At 42.4% G+C, this 16794-nt stretch overlaps 1 protein-coding gene across 1 annotated transcript in view; it reads left to right on the top strand.

The window, feature by feature from the left end:
• LOC122540182 (dynein axonemal heavy chain 8-like) overlaps nucleotides 1–16794 on the top strand; it is a 1370012-nt gene that overhangs the window by 976478 nt on the left and 376740 nt on the right. The window contains exons 54-56 of the mRNA XM_087976825.1: nucleotides 8257–8399; nucleotides 14672–14806; nucleotides 16576–16698. Coding sequence (XP_087832951.1) covers nucleotides 8257–8399; nucleotides 14672–14806; nucleotides 16576–16698 — 401 coding nt within the window. The remainder of the gene's footprint in view (nucleotides 1–8256; nucleotides 8400–14671; nucleotides 14807–16575; nucleotides 16699–16794) is intronic.

Genomic DNA, 16794 nt, shown 5'->3' with positions numbered 1-16794 from the left:
TCACTGTTATGCTGCTCCAAGACTCTCTTTCCAGATTGTTTCACTGTGATGCTGCTCTAGGACACCCTTCCCAGAATGTTTCACTGTGATGTTGCTCCAGGACACCCTTCCCAGACTGTTTCACTGTCATGCTGCTCCAGGACACCCTTCCCAGACTCTTTGACTGTGACACTGCTCCAGTATACACATCCCAGATTGTTTCACTGTTATGCTGCTCCAAGACTCTCTTTCCAGATTGTTTCACTGTGATGCTGCTCTAGGACACCCTTCCCAGAATGTTTCACTGTGATGTTGCTCCAGGACACACTTCCCAGACTGTTTCACTGTGATGCTGCTCCAGGACACCCTTCCCAGACTGTTTCACAGTAATGCTGCTCTAGCACACCCTTTCCAGACTGTTTCACTATAATGTTGCTCCAAAACACCCTTCCCAGACTGTTTCACTGTGATGTTGCTCCAGGACACACTTCCCAGACTATTTCACTGTGATGTTGCTCCAGGACACCCTTCCCAGACTGTTTCACTGTAATGTTGCTCCAGAACACCCTTCCCAGACTGTTTCACTGTAATGTTGCTCCAGAACACCCTTCCCAGACTGTTTCACTGTGATGTTGCTCCGAAACACCCTTCCCAGACTGTTTCACTGTGATGTTGCTCCAGAACACACTTCCCAGACTGTTTCACTGTGATGTTGCTCCAGGACACACTTCCCAGACTATTTCACTGTGATGTTGCTCCAGGACACACTTCCCAGACTATTTCACTGTAATGTTGCTCCAGAACACCCTTCCCAGACTGTTTCACTGTGATGTTGCTCCGAAACACCCTTCCCAGACTGTTTCACTGTGATGCTGCTCCAGAACACCCTTCCCAGATTGTTTCACTGTAATGCTACTCCAGGACACCCTTCCCAGACTGTTTCACTGTGATGCTGCTCCAGGACACCCTTCCCAGACTGTTTCACAGTAATGCTGCTCTAGCACACCCTTCCCAGACTGTTTCACTGTGATGTTGCTCCGAAACACCCTTCCCAGATTGTTTCACAGTAATGCTGCTCCAGGACACCCTTCCCAGACTGTTTCACTGTGATGTTGCTCCGAAACACCCTTCCCAGATTGTTTCACTGTGATGTTGTTCCAGGACACACTTCCCAGACTATTTCACTGTGTTGTTGCTCCAGGACACACTTCCAAGACTGTTTCACTGTAATGTTGCTCCAGAACACCCTTCCCAGACTGTTTCACTGTGATGTTGCTCCAGAACACCCTTCCCAGACTGTTTCACTGTGATGTTGCTCCAGAACACACTTCCCAGACTATTTCACTGTGATGTTGCTCCAGGACACCCTTCCCAGACTGTTTCACTGTAATGTTGCTCCAGAACACCCTTCCCAGACTGTTTCACTGTGATGTTGCTCCAGAACACACTTCCCAGACTATTTCACTGTGTTGTTGCTCCAGGACACACTTCCAAGACTGTTTCACTGTTATGTTGCTCCGAAACACCCTTCCCATACTGTTTCACTGTGATGTTGCTCCAGAACACATTTCCCAGACTGTTTCACTGTTATGTTGCTCTGAAACACCCTTCCCAGACTCTTTCATTGTGATGTTGCTCCGAAACACCCTTCCCAGATTGTTTCACTGTGATGCTCCTCCAGGACACCCTTCCCAGACTGTTTCACTGTGATGCTACTCCAGGGCACACGTCCCAGACTGTTACACAGTAATTCTGCTCCAGGACACCCTTACCACACTGGTTCACTGTGACACTGCTCCAGCACACCTTTCCCAGACTGTTTCATTTTTTTGTTGCTTCAGCAAACCCTTCCCAAACTGTTTCACTGTGATGTTGCTCCAGCACACTCTTCCCAGACTGTTTCACTGTAATGCTGCTCCAGGACACCATTCCCAGACTGTTTCACATTTATGCTACTTCAGGGCACTGTTTTCAGACTGTTTCACTGTGATGTTGCTCCAGGGCACACTTCCCAGACTGTTTCACTGTTATGCTGGTCCAGGACACCCTTCCCATACTGTTTCACTGTGATGCTGCTCCAGAACACCCTTCCCAGAATGTTTCACTGTGATGCTGTTACAGGTCACTCGTCCCAGACTGTTTCACTGTGATGCTGCTGCAGGACACCCTTCACAGACTCTTTCTCTGTGAATACTGCTCCAGCACTCCCTTACGAGACTGTTTCACTGTGATGTTCTCCAGAACCCCCTTCCCAGACTGTTTCACTGTGATGCTGCTCCAGGACACCCTTCCCAAACTGTTTCACTGTGATGTTGCTCCAGCACACCCTTCCCAGACTGTTTCACTGCTCCAGTATATACATTCCAGACTGTTTCACTGTTGTTCTGGTCCAATACTCTCTTTCCAGACTGTTTCACTGTGATGCTGCTCCACGATAAACTTCCCAGACTGTTTCACATTGATGCTACTCCAGGGCACTGTTTCCAGACTGTTTCACTGTCATGCTGCTCCAGAACACCCTTCCCAGACTCTTTGACTGTGACACTGCTCCAGTATACACATCCCAGATTGTTTCACTGTTATGCTGGTCCAAGACTCTCTTTCCAGATTGTTTCACTGTGATGCTGCTCTAGGGCACCCTTCCCAGAATGTTTCACTGTGATGTTGCTCCAGGACACCCTTCCCAGACTGTTTCACAGTAATGCTGCTCTAGCACACCCTTTCCAGACTGTTTCACTGTAATGTTGCTCCAAAACACCCTTCCCAGACTGTTTCACTGTGATGTTGCTCCAGGACACACTTCCCAGACTATTTCACTGTGATGTTGCTCCAGGACACCCTTCCCAGACTGTTTCACTGTAATGTTGCTCCAGAACACCCTTCCCAGACTGTTTCACTGTAATGTTGCTCCAGAACACCCTTCCCAGACTGTTTCACTGTGATGTTGCTCCGAAACACCCTTCCCAGACTGTTTCACTGTGATGTTGCTCCAGAACACACTTCCCAGACTGTTTCACTGTGATGTTGCTCCAGGACACACTTCCCAGACTATTTCACTGTGATGTTGCTTAGGACACACTTCCCAGACTATTTCACTGTTATGTTGCTCCAAAACACCCTTCCCAGACTGTTTCACTGTGATGTTGCTCCAGAACATACTTCCTGACTGTTTCACTGTGATGCTGCTCCAGGACACCCTTCCCAGACTGTTTCACAGTAATGCTGCTCTAGCACACCCTTTCCAGACTGTTTCACTGTAATGTTCCTCCGAAACACCCTTCCCAGATTGTTTCACTGTGATGTTGCTCCAGGACACCCTTCCCAGATTGTTTCACTGTGATGTTGCTCCAGGACACCCTTCCCAGACTGTTTCACTGTGATGTTGCTCCGAAACACTCTTCCCAGATTGTTTCACTGTGATGTTGCTCCAGGACACACTTCCCAGACTGTTTCACTGTGATGTTGCTCCAGGACACACTTCCAAGACTGTTTCACTGTTATGTTGCTCCGAAACACCCTTCCCATACTGTTTCACTGTGATGTTGCTCCAGAACACATTTCCCAGACTGTTTCACTGTTATGTTGCTCTGACACACCCTTCCCAGACTCTTTCATTGTGATGTTGCTCCGAAACACCCTTCCCAGATTGTTTCACTGTGATGCTCCTCCAGGACACCCTTCCCAGACTGTTTCACTGTGATGCTACTCCAGGGCACACGTCCCAGACTGTTACACAGTAATTCTGCTCCAGGACACCCTTACCGCACTGGTTCACTGTGACACTGCTCCAGCACACCTTTCCCAGACTGTTTTATTTTTTTGTTGCTCCAGCAAACCCTTCCCAAACTGTTTCACTGTGATGTTGCTCCAGCACACTCTTCCCAGACTGTTTCACTGTAATGCTGCTCCAGGACACCATTCCCAGACTGTTTCACATTTATGCTACTTCAGGGCACTGTTTCCAGACTGTTTCACTGTGATGTTGCTCCAGGGCACACTTCCCAGACTGTTTCACTGTTATGCTGGTCCAGGACACCCTTCCCATACTGTTTCACTGTGATGCTGCTCCAGAACACCCTTCCCAGAATGTTTCACTGTGATGCTGTTACAGGTCACTCGTCCCAGACTGTTTCACTGTGATGCTGCTGCAGGACACCCTTCACAGACTCTTTCTCTGTGAATACTGCTCCAGCACTCCCTTACGAGACTGTTTCACTGTGATGTTCTCCAGAACCCCCTTCCCAGACTGTTTCACTGTGATGCTGCTCCAGAACACCCTTCCCAGTCTGTTTCACTTTGATGTTGCTCCAGAACACCCTTCCCAAACTGTTTCACTGTGATGCTGCGTCAGGACCCTCTTCCCAGTCTGTTTCATTGTAATGCTGCTCTAGCACCCCCTTCCCTGACTGCTCCACTGTGATGCTGCACCAGAACATACTTCCCAGACTTTTTCACTGTTATTCTGCTCCAGATCACCCGTCCCAGACTGTTTCACTGTTATGCTGCTCCACGACTCCCTTCCCAGACTGTTTCTCTGTGATGATGCTCCAGGACATCCTTCCCAGACTGTTTCGCTGTGACACTTTTACAGAACACTCTTCCCAGACAGTTTCACTTTGATGCTGCTGCAGGACACCCTTCACAGACTCCTTCACTGTGAATGCTGCTCCAGCAATCCCTTACGAGACTGTTTCACTGTGCAGTTCTCCAGAACCCCCTTCCCAGACTGTTTCACTGTGTTGCTGCTACAGGACACCCTTCCCAAACTGTTTCACTTTGATGCTTTACCAGGAAACCCTTCCCAGACTGCTTCACTGTTGTGCTGCTCCAGGACACCCTTCCCAGACTGTTTCTCTATGATGCTGTGACAGGGCACCCTTCCCAGACTGTTTCAGTGTGATGCTGTGACAGGAAACCCTTCCCAGACTGATCCATTGTGATGCTCCTCGCAAGTAGCAATCCTCTTTGGAGACAGAATCCCCATGTGTGAAGGGTGTGTTAGTTGGGGCAATACTGTATTCTATGTGCTATCTTTTATCCAATTGGACTGTCATGTATGTGTGTGTTACTGGTTTGTGATTACTGAAAGTGCGACTTAAGGTTTGTCCTAATTTCCCTGAAAACAGTATGGTTTGGTGTTTGGCTCTGCTGCTGTTCCCCCGTATGAATTGCTGTTTCTCTGTATGCAGCTGTTGACTGTTTTGTAAATGTATTGTTTCATAAAATTATAACCTGGAAAAGAAAAATAAACAGGGTATTTCACTCTGATAGTTGTCTCTGAGGGAGCTGGATGTGTCAAGGACTCTCCATTTGTGTCAGGGAAACTGACTGGTTTGGCTGGACCAGTTAGTGTTGTCCTGCTGTTGTTGGTTTCTGCTTTTTTTTGGGAGATCCTGATCCCTGAACTGGCTGAATTATATAGCCAGTTTGTTAACTGGTATTTCTTTTATTGAGGACTGATTTCTAAACTGGCTGATTTCCACAATGTGTTTCAGGTGTAACGCAGTTCTCATGAGCAAACTGTTGTTTCACTGGCCTGTGTGTTACTCTTTTACTTTGAGGAAAGGACAATGTTGATTTTGTGGCAAGGCTTAGCCCTTGTACTCTAGTTTTCTTTGTTTTTTTACATGTTTTCACTTTTTTGGTGTTTGGACTGAACCCTTGTGAGAAAAATACATCTTTCTAGATGACCTGTTCCTGTGGGTAGGCCTGGACCTTGATAGTGGACTGGGCCTCCGTTAAGACTGAATATCTGAGTGTGCAGGGATGTGAGCATTTGCTGTGTCCTGGCCGTTGAGAGTAGATTCTGCCTTTGCGAATGGATCAAACCCCTGGGAATTAACTGCACCTTCACAATGTACTGTGGTCCTGTGAGTGGACCTTGTTTTCTGTGGATAAACCAGGTCTCTATGGAGACTGAACACCTGTGTGTGACAGGGTGGGTTGCTGGGGCAGGGTCTGTATTCTATGCACTGTTTCTTATCTAACTGGACTGTCTTGTTTGTATTTGTTACTGTTTTGTGATGACTGAAAGTGGGTTTTGAGGTTTGTCCTCATTTCCCTGAAAACTGGTTCAATGTTGGTTTTGGGGTTTGGCTTTGCTGCTCTCCTCCCTTGTAAATCACTGTTTCGTTGTATACTGCTGTTAATGTTAATTGCTTGTGAATTGTGTACTATTTAAGAAAATTAAATAAACAAGGGATTTCACTTTGACAGTTGGGTCTGAGGGAGCTGGATCAGTGTCAAGGACTCTCCATTTGTATCAGGAGACTGACTCTGAGCTGGCTGCCCACATCCAGTGTGTACTGCTGTTGTTGGCTTCTGTTTTACCTTGGAGACCTTCAGACCTGAACTGGCTGAATTATTTAAAAAAAACTAAGATCTGGCTTTGAGCTGGCTGGTCACAGTCCATGTACTGTGCACATCTAAATAAAGGGTGATTTTGGTGATGGTTATTTCAGGAGGCTACCTGCAAAAAGGCGATGGTTTGGGTACAGTCAAAAATATTGTTACTTCAAAGGGGAAAGTTAAGACAAACAAAGTCAGCTCCCTGCATGATAAAGCAGATGGAATTAAGTTTAAGAGGTAAAAATGTGATTATGACAGGTGCCAAGTAGTAAATTGAGATGAGAAGCAAGCTGGAATTCAGAAGGTTCAGAAAGCAGGTGAGAAAGCAAAAACGAAAAGCAATAAGGAATTAAGAAAAGACAAACAGCTAGCATAAAAGGAAATTCCAAACTCTTCTGTTGTAAAAAGAGGAATAGAGATATTAGAGTGCAAACATTGAATTTACTTATGGAGTCAAGAGGTATGGGTATGATATTAAATGACAACTCCGCATCAATCTTTACGTCTAAGGCAGATGCTGCCCAGGCCGTGGTGACAGAAAGATGGAACACGTCAATAGAAGTGTTCAAAACTGATCAGGCAAAGGTATTGGATAAGTTGTCAATTCCGCCTTGGATGAGTACATTGTTTCTATTTAAACAACACCCATTGTGCTGTTTTACAGGGAAGAGGTAAGAGATTAGCTCCAGTAAACTGCTCAATCACAATGGGCACAACAGGTCCAATGGCTTCCTTTTGTACCAAAACGATTATTTCTGCAAATTAATATTGGGGTTCTGAACAGATGAATGAACACTGAGAAATGGGAGTCCAAGGCATGAGGAGATATACACCAAATAGCTCTGGAAGTCAGTCGGCTTATTATGAACATTCATTGATAGCTTCAGCAGGTCTGGCAGCATTTCTAGGGAAACAGATTGAATGTTCTCAGTTCAATATGTAATTTTAATGTAAACTGAAAACAAAGTTGATGACATTGTCCAGTTTCAAGTGAGATTAGGCGTTTCTTCTCAGTTCTAGAATGTATCACTTTACTGGAAAAAGAAATGAGGTATTCATTTTGAGTAGAAGTGTAACAGAAGATGCTCCATTTAATCAATGAAAAAAAGGCATAGCTGAGAACTCTGTTCCAATTCTAAAGTGCTGTATTTTCTGAAATGAAGCTAAGGTCAAGTCGCTCCTGGCAACTAGCACTATCAGATCCACATCCCACAGAGAGCCAAGGCTTCCACCTTGGAACCTGCACAAAGACAAGGTCACTGTCACAGAGGACAAACTCAATGCTCTGATCAAAACAGTTGCAGTAACTGTTTAGCCTTTTTGTCTTGTCTATTTGCCAAGGTTTTGACTAATATTGACATCTGCAGTTTGATCTGCAATATTGGTGCTATGGTCATACCCCAGCGGCTGCAGCCGTTTCCACTGCTGCCCATCTTACTGCTGAAAAGAAAAAGGATGAGGAGAAACCAGAGGAGTCATAAGATTCTGATGGTGACATAGGCTTTGATTAACTGAAATGTGCAACATAGTTACAATTAAAAGAAAAAAATTAAAAAGAACATGCAGGAACCCATCATGGCATCATTTATTTGGAAGGAAATTTGAAGGGGAAGTTCTTCAGTATAAGAAGTAGTACAGCCATGCAGGCAGAAGAGGCTGGACTGTTCATACCTCTACTTAAGGAAGAAGCAGAAACCCTTTGGGGAATGGTGTTATTGAAGGATTGTATGTCCTTCATAAAAAGAAAATGGCCATGACCCAGAAAATGGAAACTATCAAGGTGATGGAGCTAACAATTTTTTTTACTGGGGCAAGAGTAAGATGAATGTTTTCATAATAATCAGATGTTATAATCAAAGTTAGGACTGAATAGCACCCAACCTTTCTTATGCAAACATTAAACTTCTGTGCTTGCTTTTTTTGTTTCAGGCGAATGGGAGAACTGGAAAATCTGGGTACAGGAGTATTCCTATCCACCTGACAGTGAGCCAGACTATACGTCAATCCTTGTGCCAAATGTTGACAATGTCAGGACCAACTTTCTACTGCATATCATAGCTAAACAAAACAAGGTAAGTGCTTAATAAAAGAGCTTAATTGCTTTGTCAGTATAATGGTTTCACATGTTCCAGATGTCTGATCATGCGTGGAAGTGGGTGCTCAGGGGTTAGGAGGTGCTGGTCAAGTTGATGGTCATAAAAACTGATGTCATCTCTCCACAGAGTAGGAAACCACGCAAATAGCATTCAGAAGGTAGTGCAGAAACCACAGAGCATGGCATTTAGTATTCAGGATATATTCTACAGTGCAGGGAAGGGTTCAATTTCCTTAATAGATTGTCAGGGTAGGAATATTTCTGACATACTCTACTTATATATAGAACATAGAACATAGAAGAATACAGCGCAGTACAGGCCCTTGGGCCCTCGATGTTGCGCCGATCCAAGCCCACCTAAACTACACTAACCCACTATCCTCCATATACCTATCCAATGCCCTCTTAAATGCCCATAAAGAGGGAGAGTCCACCACTGTTACTGGCAGGGCATTCCATGAACTAACGACTCGCTGAGTGAAGAACCTACCCCTAACATCAGTCCTATATCTACCCCCCCTTAATTTAAAGCTATGCCCCCTTGTAATACCCGACTCCATACGCGGGAAAAGGTTCATACTGTCTACCCTATCTAACCCCCTAATCATCTTGTACACCTCAATCAAGTCACCCCTAAACCTTCTTTTCTCTAGTGAAAACAGCCCCAAGTGCCTCAGTCTTTCCTCATACGATTTTCCTTCCATACCAGGCAACATCCTGGTAAACCTCCTCTGCACCCGTTCCAATGCCTCCACATCCTTCCTATAGTATGGCGACCAAAACTGCACACAATATTCCAGATGCGGCCGTACCAGAGTCTTATACAACTGCATCATGACCTCAGGACTCCGGAACTCAATTCCTCTACCAATAAAAGCCAGTACGCCATATGCCTTCCTCACCGCACTATTTACCTGGGTGGCAACTTTACCTCTTGCAGACAACTCAATACTAAATAAATAACAATGTTTAATTCCTTGCCTCCCATTCCTTAAGTTTGAAAGTAGAACTGGAGACATGTTTTCATTAGGAAACCTGATGCTAAAATCGGGCTTGCCAAAACTATTCGGTAGGATAATGGCTACCCTGATCAGATCATTTCTCACTGCATATTGCATAAGCTCATGAAGATCCTAAGGTGGTCATTGTTGGGCCTGAAAACTGCCCACTCTACTTTGGATTACCCGATACCTCAAAGGCGTGGACAACAGGTGAAGCTAATTGGTTCATGCTGTTGCTGACCAATAGCGATGGAGTTGCTGGCGTCAATGATCTCAGTTGGCTGGATAACAAGTTTGTGATGCAAAGGGACACCAACTGTGTGGATTCAATTCCCATGTTAGCTGAAGTCACTGTGAAGGTTCTGCCTTCTCACTTCACCTCTTGCCTGAGGTAGGGGTGACCCTCAAGTTAAACACACCACCAGTCATCTCTCTCCAATGACAGAGCAGCCCTATAATCCTCTGAGACATTGGTGACCTTAACTTGATGTTAGCCATGAACAAGATGCCAAAACATTATTTAAATGTAAAAAGCCATGGTCCAGAGGGACATGGAGACCCCATCCATAATCACAAAATAGCATTCAAGTTCAACAAATAATAGGGAAGACAGATGGAATGGTGGCTTTTATTTCAAAGGAAATGGAATATGAAAATATGAAGATTTTGCTAAAACTATACAAGACACTATTCAGACCACACCTGGAATACTGCAAACAGTTTTGGGTCCCATTATCTCAGGAAAGATATACTCCAGGTTTTGGATTTTCAGTTGGCTTTTGGTAAGATCCCTCGTAAGAGATTCGTGGTCAAACGTAAAGGTACAAGCAAGCCGTGACTGGTGGGATATAGTCAAGGATCGGTGCTTGGGCTCCAGTTGATACCACGTATGGAGGGAATGTCTTATGAGGAGAGATTGCATAGATTGGGTTTCTAGTTGTTGGAATGTAGAAGGTTGAGAGGTGACTTTATTGAAACATATAAGACTCTTTGGCAATGTGTTTGGCTTTCTGGGCAACTAGGGATGGACAATAAATGGTGACCAGTGATACCCATGTCTTGAGTGAAGAAATAAAATGATCGTATAAATCGTTGTTTCCCCTTGTGACCAGAGGGCTAAATCTCAGATTAAGGTTTCTCCTATTTAAGACAGAAATGAGGAGTAATTCCTTTTCTCAAAGTGTAGTGAATCTGTGAACTGCTTTATCACAGAGGGTTGTTGAGGTTGGGCTGTTAAGTGTATTTAAGGCTGAGAATTTTTAATCAGTAAGGGAATCAAAGCTAACGGGAAAAAGGCAAGAAAGTGGAGTTGATGATTATCAGATCTGCAGAACAGACTTGATGGGCTGAATGGTTTACTTCTGTTCCTGTTTTACAGTCTTCTATTCAAGCCAAAAAAACATTCTGCCTATCACACAAATGAATAATATGGTGTATAAACTTCAGTGTCAGTTGGGCTTACTTTGTGGCACATTTACATGTACTGGAAACTACATATATTAATACAGAGGGTTCAGTTCTTTGCAGACTGGAAGAGCAAAGTAGATAACAGCCATTCACTGGTTAATTTCCAAAGGTAATTCCCTGACTTATCAGAGTTAAGATTTCTAATTTAAAATTTAACAATGCTATTAACTGTCGATCTACATTGATGGGTGTATTCACGCAATGCTCTACCAATTAAAGTCCATTTGCCAAACAATCAGCACTGTCTACTCATGAAATACATATCAGTTTCCCCTTGAACTTCTATTCTTGCAAAATGTTCTGATAATTGCAAGAGAAAAAGGTGTAAGGCCCAAGTTTCAGAATGCACTAAGGCATATTAAAACAACTTAAAAATCAATCAATTTCTAGCCACTATTTCCCAAAGGATCCTTCACAGCAGGGTTATTTAAGAGCCCTTCTCATTATACAACCCCAAACTTAAAATAATCGGAACCCTCATTGGATCTTCAATATACTGTCCCAGAATCTGATTTGTACACATCACAAGAATTCATTGTCCATAGTTTTAATGCTGACTTGGTTAATGCAGTCTATATTCAATTTAAAGTCATATTATTACTGTATTACCCATGTTATATGCATCTCTAATTTCCTGATTTATAGCATGCACAATACTAGTACTTAAGCTTGTGTTCTGTAAACAGCTCCAATGTTTGCTTTCCCTTATTGTTTCTGCCCAAACTGATTCTACATCCAGATTCTCCAATCAGAGATCCACTCTTACTAATGTTATGATGTGATCACTTATTATGATGCTGCCTGCTGCTTTTTCCTTTTGTATGTTGCCTCCTAAAAATATAAAATATCCTTAGATAACCATTTCGCAATCTTGCTCATTTAAGCATGTTAAATTGTATCTATTTATCTATATTTGTGCATTCGGATAGAATGCCAATAATTTTGCCTTTTTTGCATTATTGGTTGGCATGGAAGGTATGTGGAACCAAATTGATATGAGGGGATTACCAGAAGAACATGGAAGAGAGTGGGATGGGGGAGAAATGTTTTTCTCATCTCTCACTAAATGGTATCTAGCTGATATCCTGAGACTGTATCCTCAGTTCTAGAGTTCCCAACCAGGGAATATATCTTCACTGCAACTCATCTGTCCAGCTCTGTTAGAATTTTATACTTTTCAATCAGGTCCCTTCTTATCATTCTAAACTCCCGTTAATAGAAGTCCAGCTAAAACAATCACTCCTCAGAGTATCATCCTGCCATCCCTGGAAAGAAGAAGACTAAGAGGGGATTTGATAGAGACATACAAGATGACCAGAGGATTAGATAGGGTAGACAGTGAAAATCTATTTTCCGAGAATGATGAGGGGGCATTTAAAACAGATGTCAGAGGCAGGTTCTTTATGAAGAGAGTGGTAAGGGCATGGAATGCCCTACCTGCTAATGTAGTCAACTCAGCCACATTGGGGAGATTGAAACAATCCTTAGATAAGCACATGGATGATGATGGGATAGTGTAGGGGGACGAGCTGAGAATAGTTCACAGGTCGGTGCAACATTGGGCCTGTTCTGTGCTGCATTGTTATTGTTCTATGTATCAGTCTAATGAACCTCCACTGCATTCGCTGTATTGGTAAGTATACTCTTTCCGAGGTAGGGAGACCAAAACTGCCGTCATACTTGAGATATGATCTCACCGAGGTCCTGGATAGCTGTAGTAAAACATCAACACTTCAGAACCTAAATCCTATTTGCCTTCCTAATTGCTTGCAGATCCATTTGTAAAACTGCACTACACAATATATTATAATTTTCAAATCGACTCTTGTTTGTTTTTCATGCCAAAGTGTTTAACTTCACATTTGGCCATGTTGTACTGTATCTGCGTGTTTGCCAACTCAATCAACTTGTCTCTGTTACCTTGAAGCCTCCTTGCATCCTCTTCACATCTCACATTTTGCCTTATTTTGTATTGTCAGTAAACCTGGAAATATTGCGCTTTGTTCCCTCAGCCACATCATTTATATCTAGAATGAAGACCTGGGGTCTAAGCACTGATTTATTACAGTATTCCTTTAACTTTGTATACCCCAGTCCAACACAAGCACCTCCAAATCATGACCATCAGTTATTGCTTGCTTACACATTAAGTTTCCCTTCTAACCTTTTATTGAAGGACATCATTAAAAGCTATCCAAATGTACATCCATTGGTTTTCCCTTATGTATTCAAAATCTTTAAAAAATTGCAGTAGATTTTTTAAGCATGATTTTTTTCATTTTATTGACTTTGTCTAGTTCTGTTAATGCATTCCAAATGCTGTGTTATCACATCTTTTATTATAGACTCCAGCATTTCCCCGTTACCTGGGTCTAACCCATCTGTAATCATTTCTTTTTGCTCTCCCTCTTATTTTAAATAGTGGGAGGGGTGAGATTTAGGGAGCTTCATTATGAGCAACACAACTGGAACACGATCCCTGAGCACTGAGGAGTTTTAACCAAGCTACTTCTGGAAGCAGTGTGCCTAACTCCATACTTTGAGTACTGTATACAGTTTTAGCAACATACTTTGGAGATTTATTTTTGCAAGAGAGGCAATTCAAAAAAGGAGCAAATTGCTGCAGATGCTGGAATCTGTACGGGGAAAAAAAGATGTTGGTAATCACAGTGGGTCAGGCAACATCCATGGAGGGAGGGCAAGCTAACATTTCAAGTCCAAATGAGTCATCTAGACTTGAAACGTTTGCTGGCTGTCTCTCCATGGCTGCTGCCTGACCTGCTGTGAATTCCAGTGCTTTTTGATTTCAGTACAGTTCAAAGAAAATTCACTATGAACATTAGGGGTTATCTTTTGATGAAAGGTTAAGCCGGTTGGATACATGCTTATTTGAATTTAAAAAAATAAGGGATGTCCCTTACTGAAATAAGTATACTTTGTGGGACTTGGAATGTAGATTCTCAAAGATGTTTCTTCTCATGGTAGAACCTAAAACCTGGGCAAATATTTTAAAATAAAGTGTCATCCATTTAGATTACTTACAGTGTGCAAACAGGCCCTTTGGCCCAACAAGTCCACACCGAACCGCAACCCACCCCCCTACATTTACCCCCGCCCCTTACACTACGGACAATTTAGCGTGGTCAATTCACCTAACCTGCACATTTTTGGACCGTGGGAGGAAACCAGAGCAAACCCATGCAGATATGGGGAGAATGTGCAAACACCACACAGTCAGTCGCCTGAGGCGGGAATTGAACCCGGGTCTCTGGCGCTGTGAGGCAGCAGTGCCAACCACTGTGCCACTGTGCCGCCCACGGCAGAAAGTCTTTTTCTTTCAGTATTGGAATTATCTTCCTAATATAGCTTTGGTCATTCAATACATTTAAGGCTAGGCTAAGGGAATCAAGAGTTATGAGGTCACATTGCATCAGACAGAATCTTATTAATTGATGAAGCAGGATGGTAGGAATGAATGGTGCATTGTCACTCCTATCTCTGTGGGTTAGGATCCTTTAGTTTTGTTTACGTTACAGTTTAGTTCTCATGCAACTTTGTTAATTCAGCTGGTCAGAGAAACACTCAGCTTTATTCATTTACCTTAACTTTGTGGAAAACCATTTTTATTTCCATTTTTTGAAGTACTGAAAAATCAATTCTCAAATATGAAGTAGTCTGATAACCAGTTTAAAAAGGTAATGTCAATTGAACAATGCTTCTTATTGTTTAGTGGGTATAAAACACTATACATTAAAAAATAGATTTTCTGATATCATAACAGGCAGTACTTCTGACTGGAGAACAGGGAACAGCAAAAACAGTCATGATTAAAGGCTATCTGAAGAAATATGATCCAGAAGAACACTTGTCCAAAAGTTTGAATTTTTCTTCTGCCACAGAACCCTATATGTTTCAGGTAACATCGAGGTTTATGCACATGAGCTACAAATGAACTTAATGGGTCAAATACCTGACAGCAGTTATCATCTTGTTTTAATTTAAGGCTAATTGAACCCATAGACCAAAGTTATGCTGGTGGTTTTAGCAATGCAGCAGATTATAAATTCCAACATCAGTAGCTTCAGCCAAATTAAAGCAAAGTAAAAGCAAACGTTGGAAATCTGAAATGAAACAAAGTGTTAGAGCAACTCAGCAGATCTGGCAGCATCTGTGAAGAGAGAAACACAATTATTGTTTCCTGCCTGGTGTGACTTTTTCAAAAATGCTCATTTCTTGATGGAGTATGCGTGTTGCTAGCTAGGCCATCATTTATTCCCGATCCCTGAATGCCCAGAGTCAACAATGTTGCTCTGGTCCAGAGTCATATGTAGGCCAGACCAAAAAGTGCTGGAAAATTCCCTTCCTAAAAGGATATTAGATGGGGTTTTTTTTAAAACAATCAACAATGAGCTCATGGCTGCCATTAGGCTACATTTTTATTCCAAATTTTTTTTATTGAATTCAAATTTCACCCACTGCCATGGTAGGATTTGAATACATGCTACCTGAACAATATTCTGACTTTTTGGATTATTAATCCAATGAAACTCTTCATGACAAAGCAGGTTATTTAAAATATTCTTTAATCATTTCATTTTTTTTCCTTTAACTGCAATTTTATCATTATTTCTATGAATAGCGACTTGATCTTGTTTATTAGCTATGAAATTCCTTCCAATAAAATAGCTGCCCATCACATGTGCAGACAGGTCTTATAATGACACTTGGCTGTGACCCTGCACTCCTGTGTGTTTGCTCGATACCCCACTTGACAGTGGTATTACAGTAATCATCTTGACTATTTTGACCAAGAGGTTTGTCATCTGATCTAATATCTTATATAACTCGGATCATACCTTGTTCATAATGTTACTGTGAGAGACTTTGGGCTGTTTTGTTACAGTAAAGGTGCTTTATGTAGTTGTTGTTAAGTTCTTATAAGCTTATCCTCAACTTGATTAGACAGATTAAAAAGCAACTAATCACAGCATAAGTTTGTGCTGGTGGCTTTCTAATTTTTTTTTCAAATTGTTGGCATTTGGACAAGATGATGAAACTTGTATTTGTTTTCATTCCTCGTTTGCACAAGGAGAGCCCCTAACCCCTGCTTCCAAGGTGGGAATCCTTGGATAGGATAAATCGTTAGGGTATTTTCTCTGGGGTAGGTGAGTCCAGAACTAGGGGGCATAGGTTTAAGGTGAGACGGGAAAGATTTAAAAGAGACCTAAGGGGCAACTCTTTCACGCAGAGAGTGGAGCATGTATGGAATGATCTACCAGAGGAAGTGATGGAGGCTGGTGCAATTACTTCATTTAAAAGGCATCTAGATGTATATGAATAGAAAGGGTTTAGAGAGATATTGACTAAATGCTGGCAAATAGAACTAGATTATTTTAGGATATTTGGTCAGCATGGACAAGTTGGACCAAAAGATCTGTTTCTGTGCAGTACACCTTTATGACTCTAATGCCTCTAACATAGTGCCAGACTGCAGAGTACAGCAAAAACCAAAGGAATGGCAGAACATTTTGAGTTAGTTGTAATGCACATGTACTTTGAGGTAGCACTTTATAATTCATTACGATTTGACATTTTTGCAGAACTGTAAAGCAGCCACAATTTCAAAGCAAAGCTCTCAGGTTACTGTGATATAATTGAGTAGAGCAATTTCTGTTATCTTTGCAGCGAACAGTTGAAAGTTATGTGGAAAAACGTGTGGGGAGCACATATGGACCTCCAAGTGGACGAAAAATGACAATATTTGTTGATGATATCAACATGCCTGTTATTAATGAGTGGGGAGATCAGGTAAAATATTTGATATTTCTCCTTAAATTTATCCATTAGTGGTTTTACAGCTGGTTTGGGGCTTCAACCTGTCTCAAAGGTGTTTTTCTGACCTTA

This window comes from Chiloscyllium plagiosum, unplaced genomic scaffold (genome assembly GCF_037043375.1).
Source record: "Chiloscyllium plagiosum isolate Xiang-an unplaced genomic scaffold, Cpla_swu_hap1 HiC_scaffold_3, whole genome shotgun sequence".
NCBI lineage: Eukaryota > Metazoa > Chordata > Chondrichthyes > Orectolobiformes > Hemiscylliidae > Chiloscyllium > Chiloscyllium plagiosum.
This window is presented reverse-complemented; position numbering and strand designations above follow the sequence as displayed.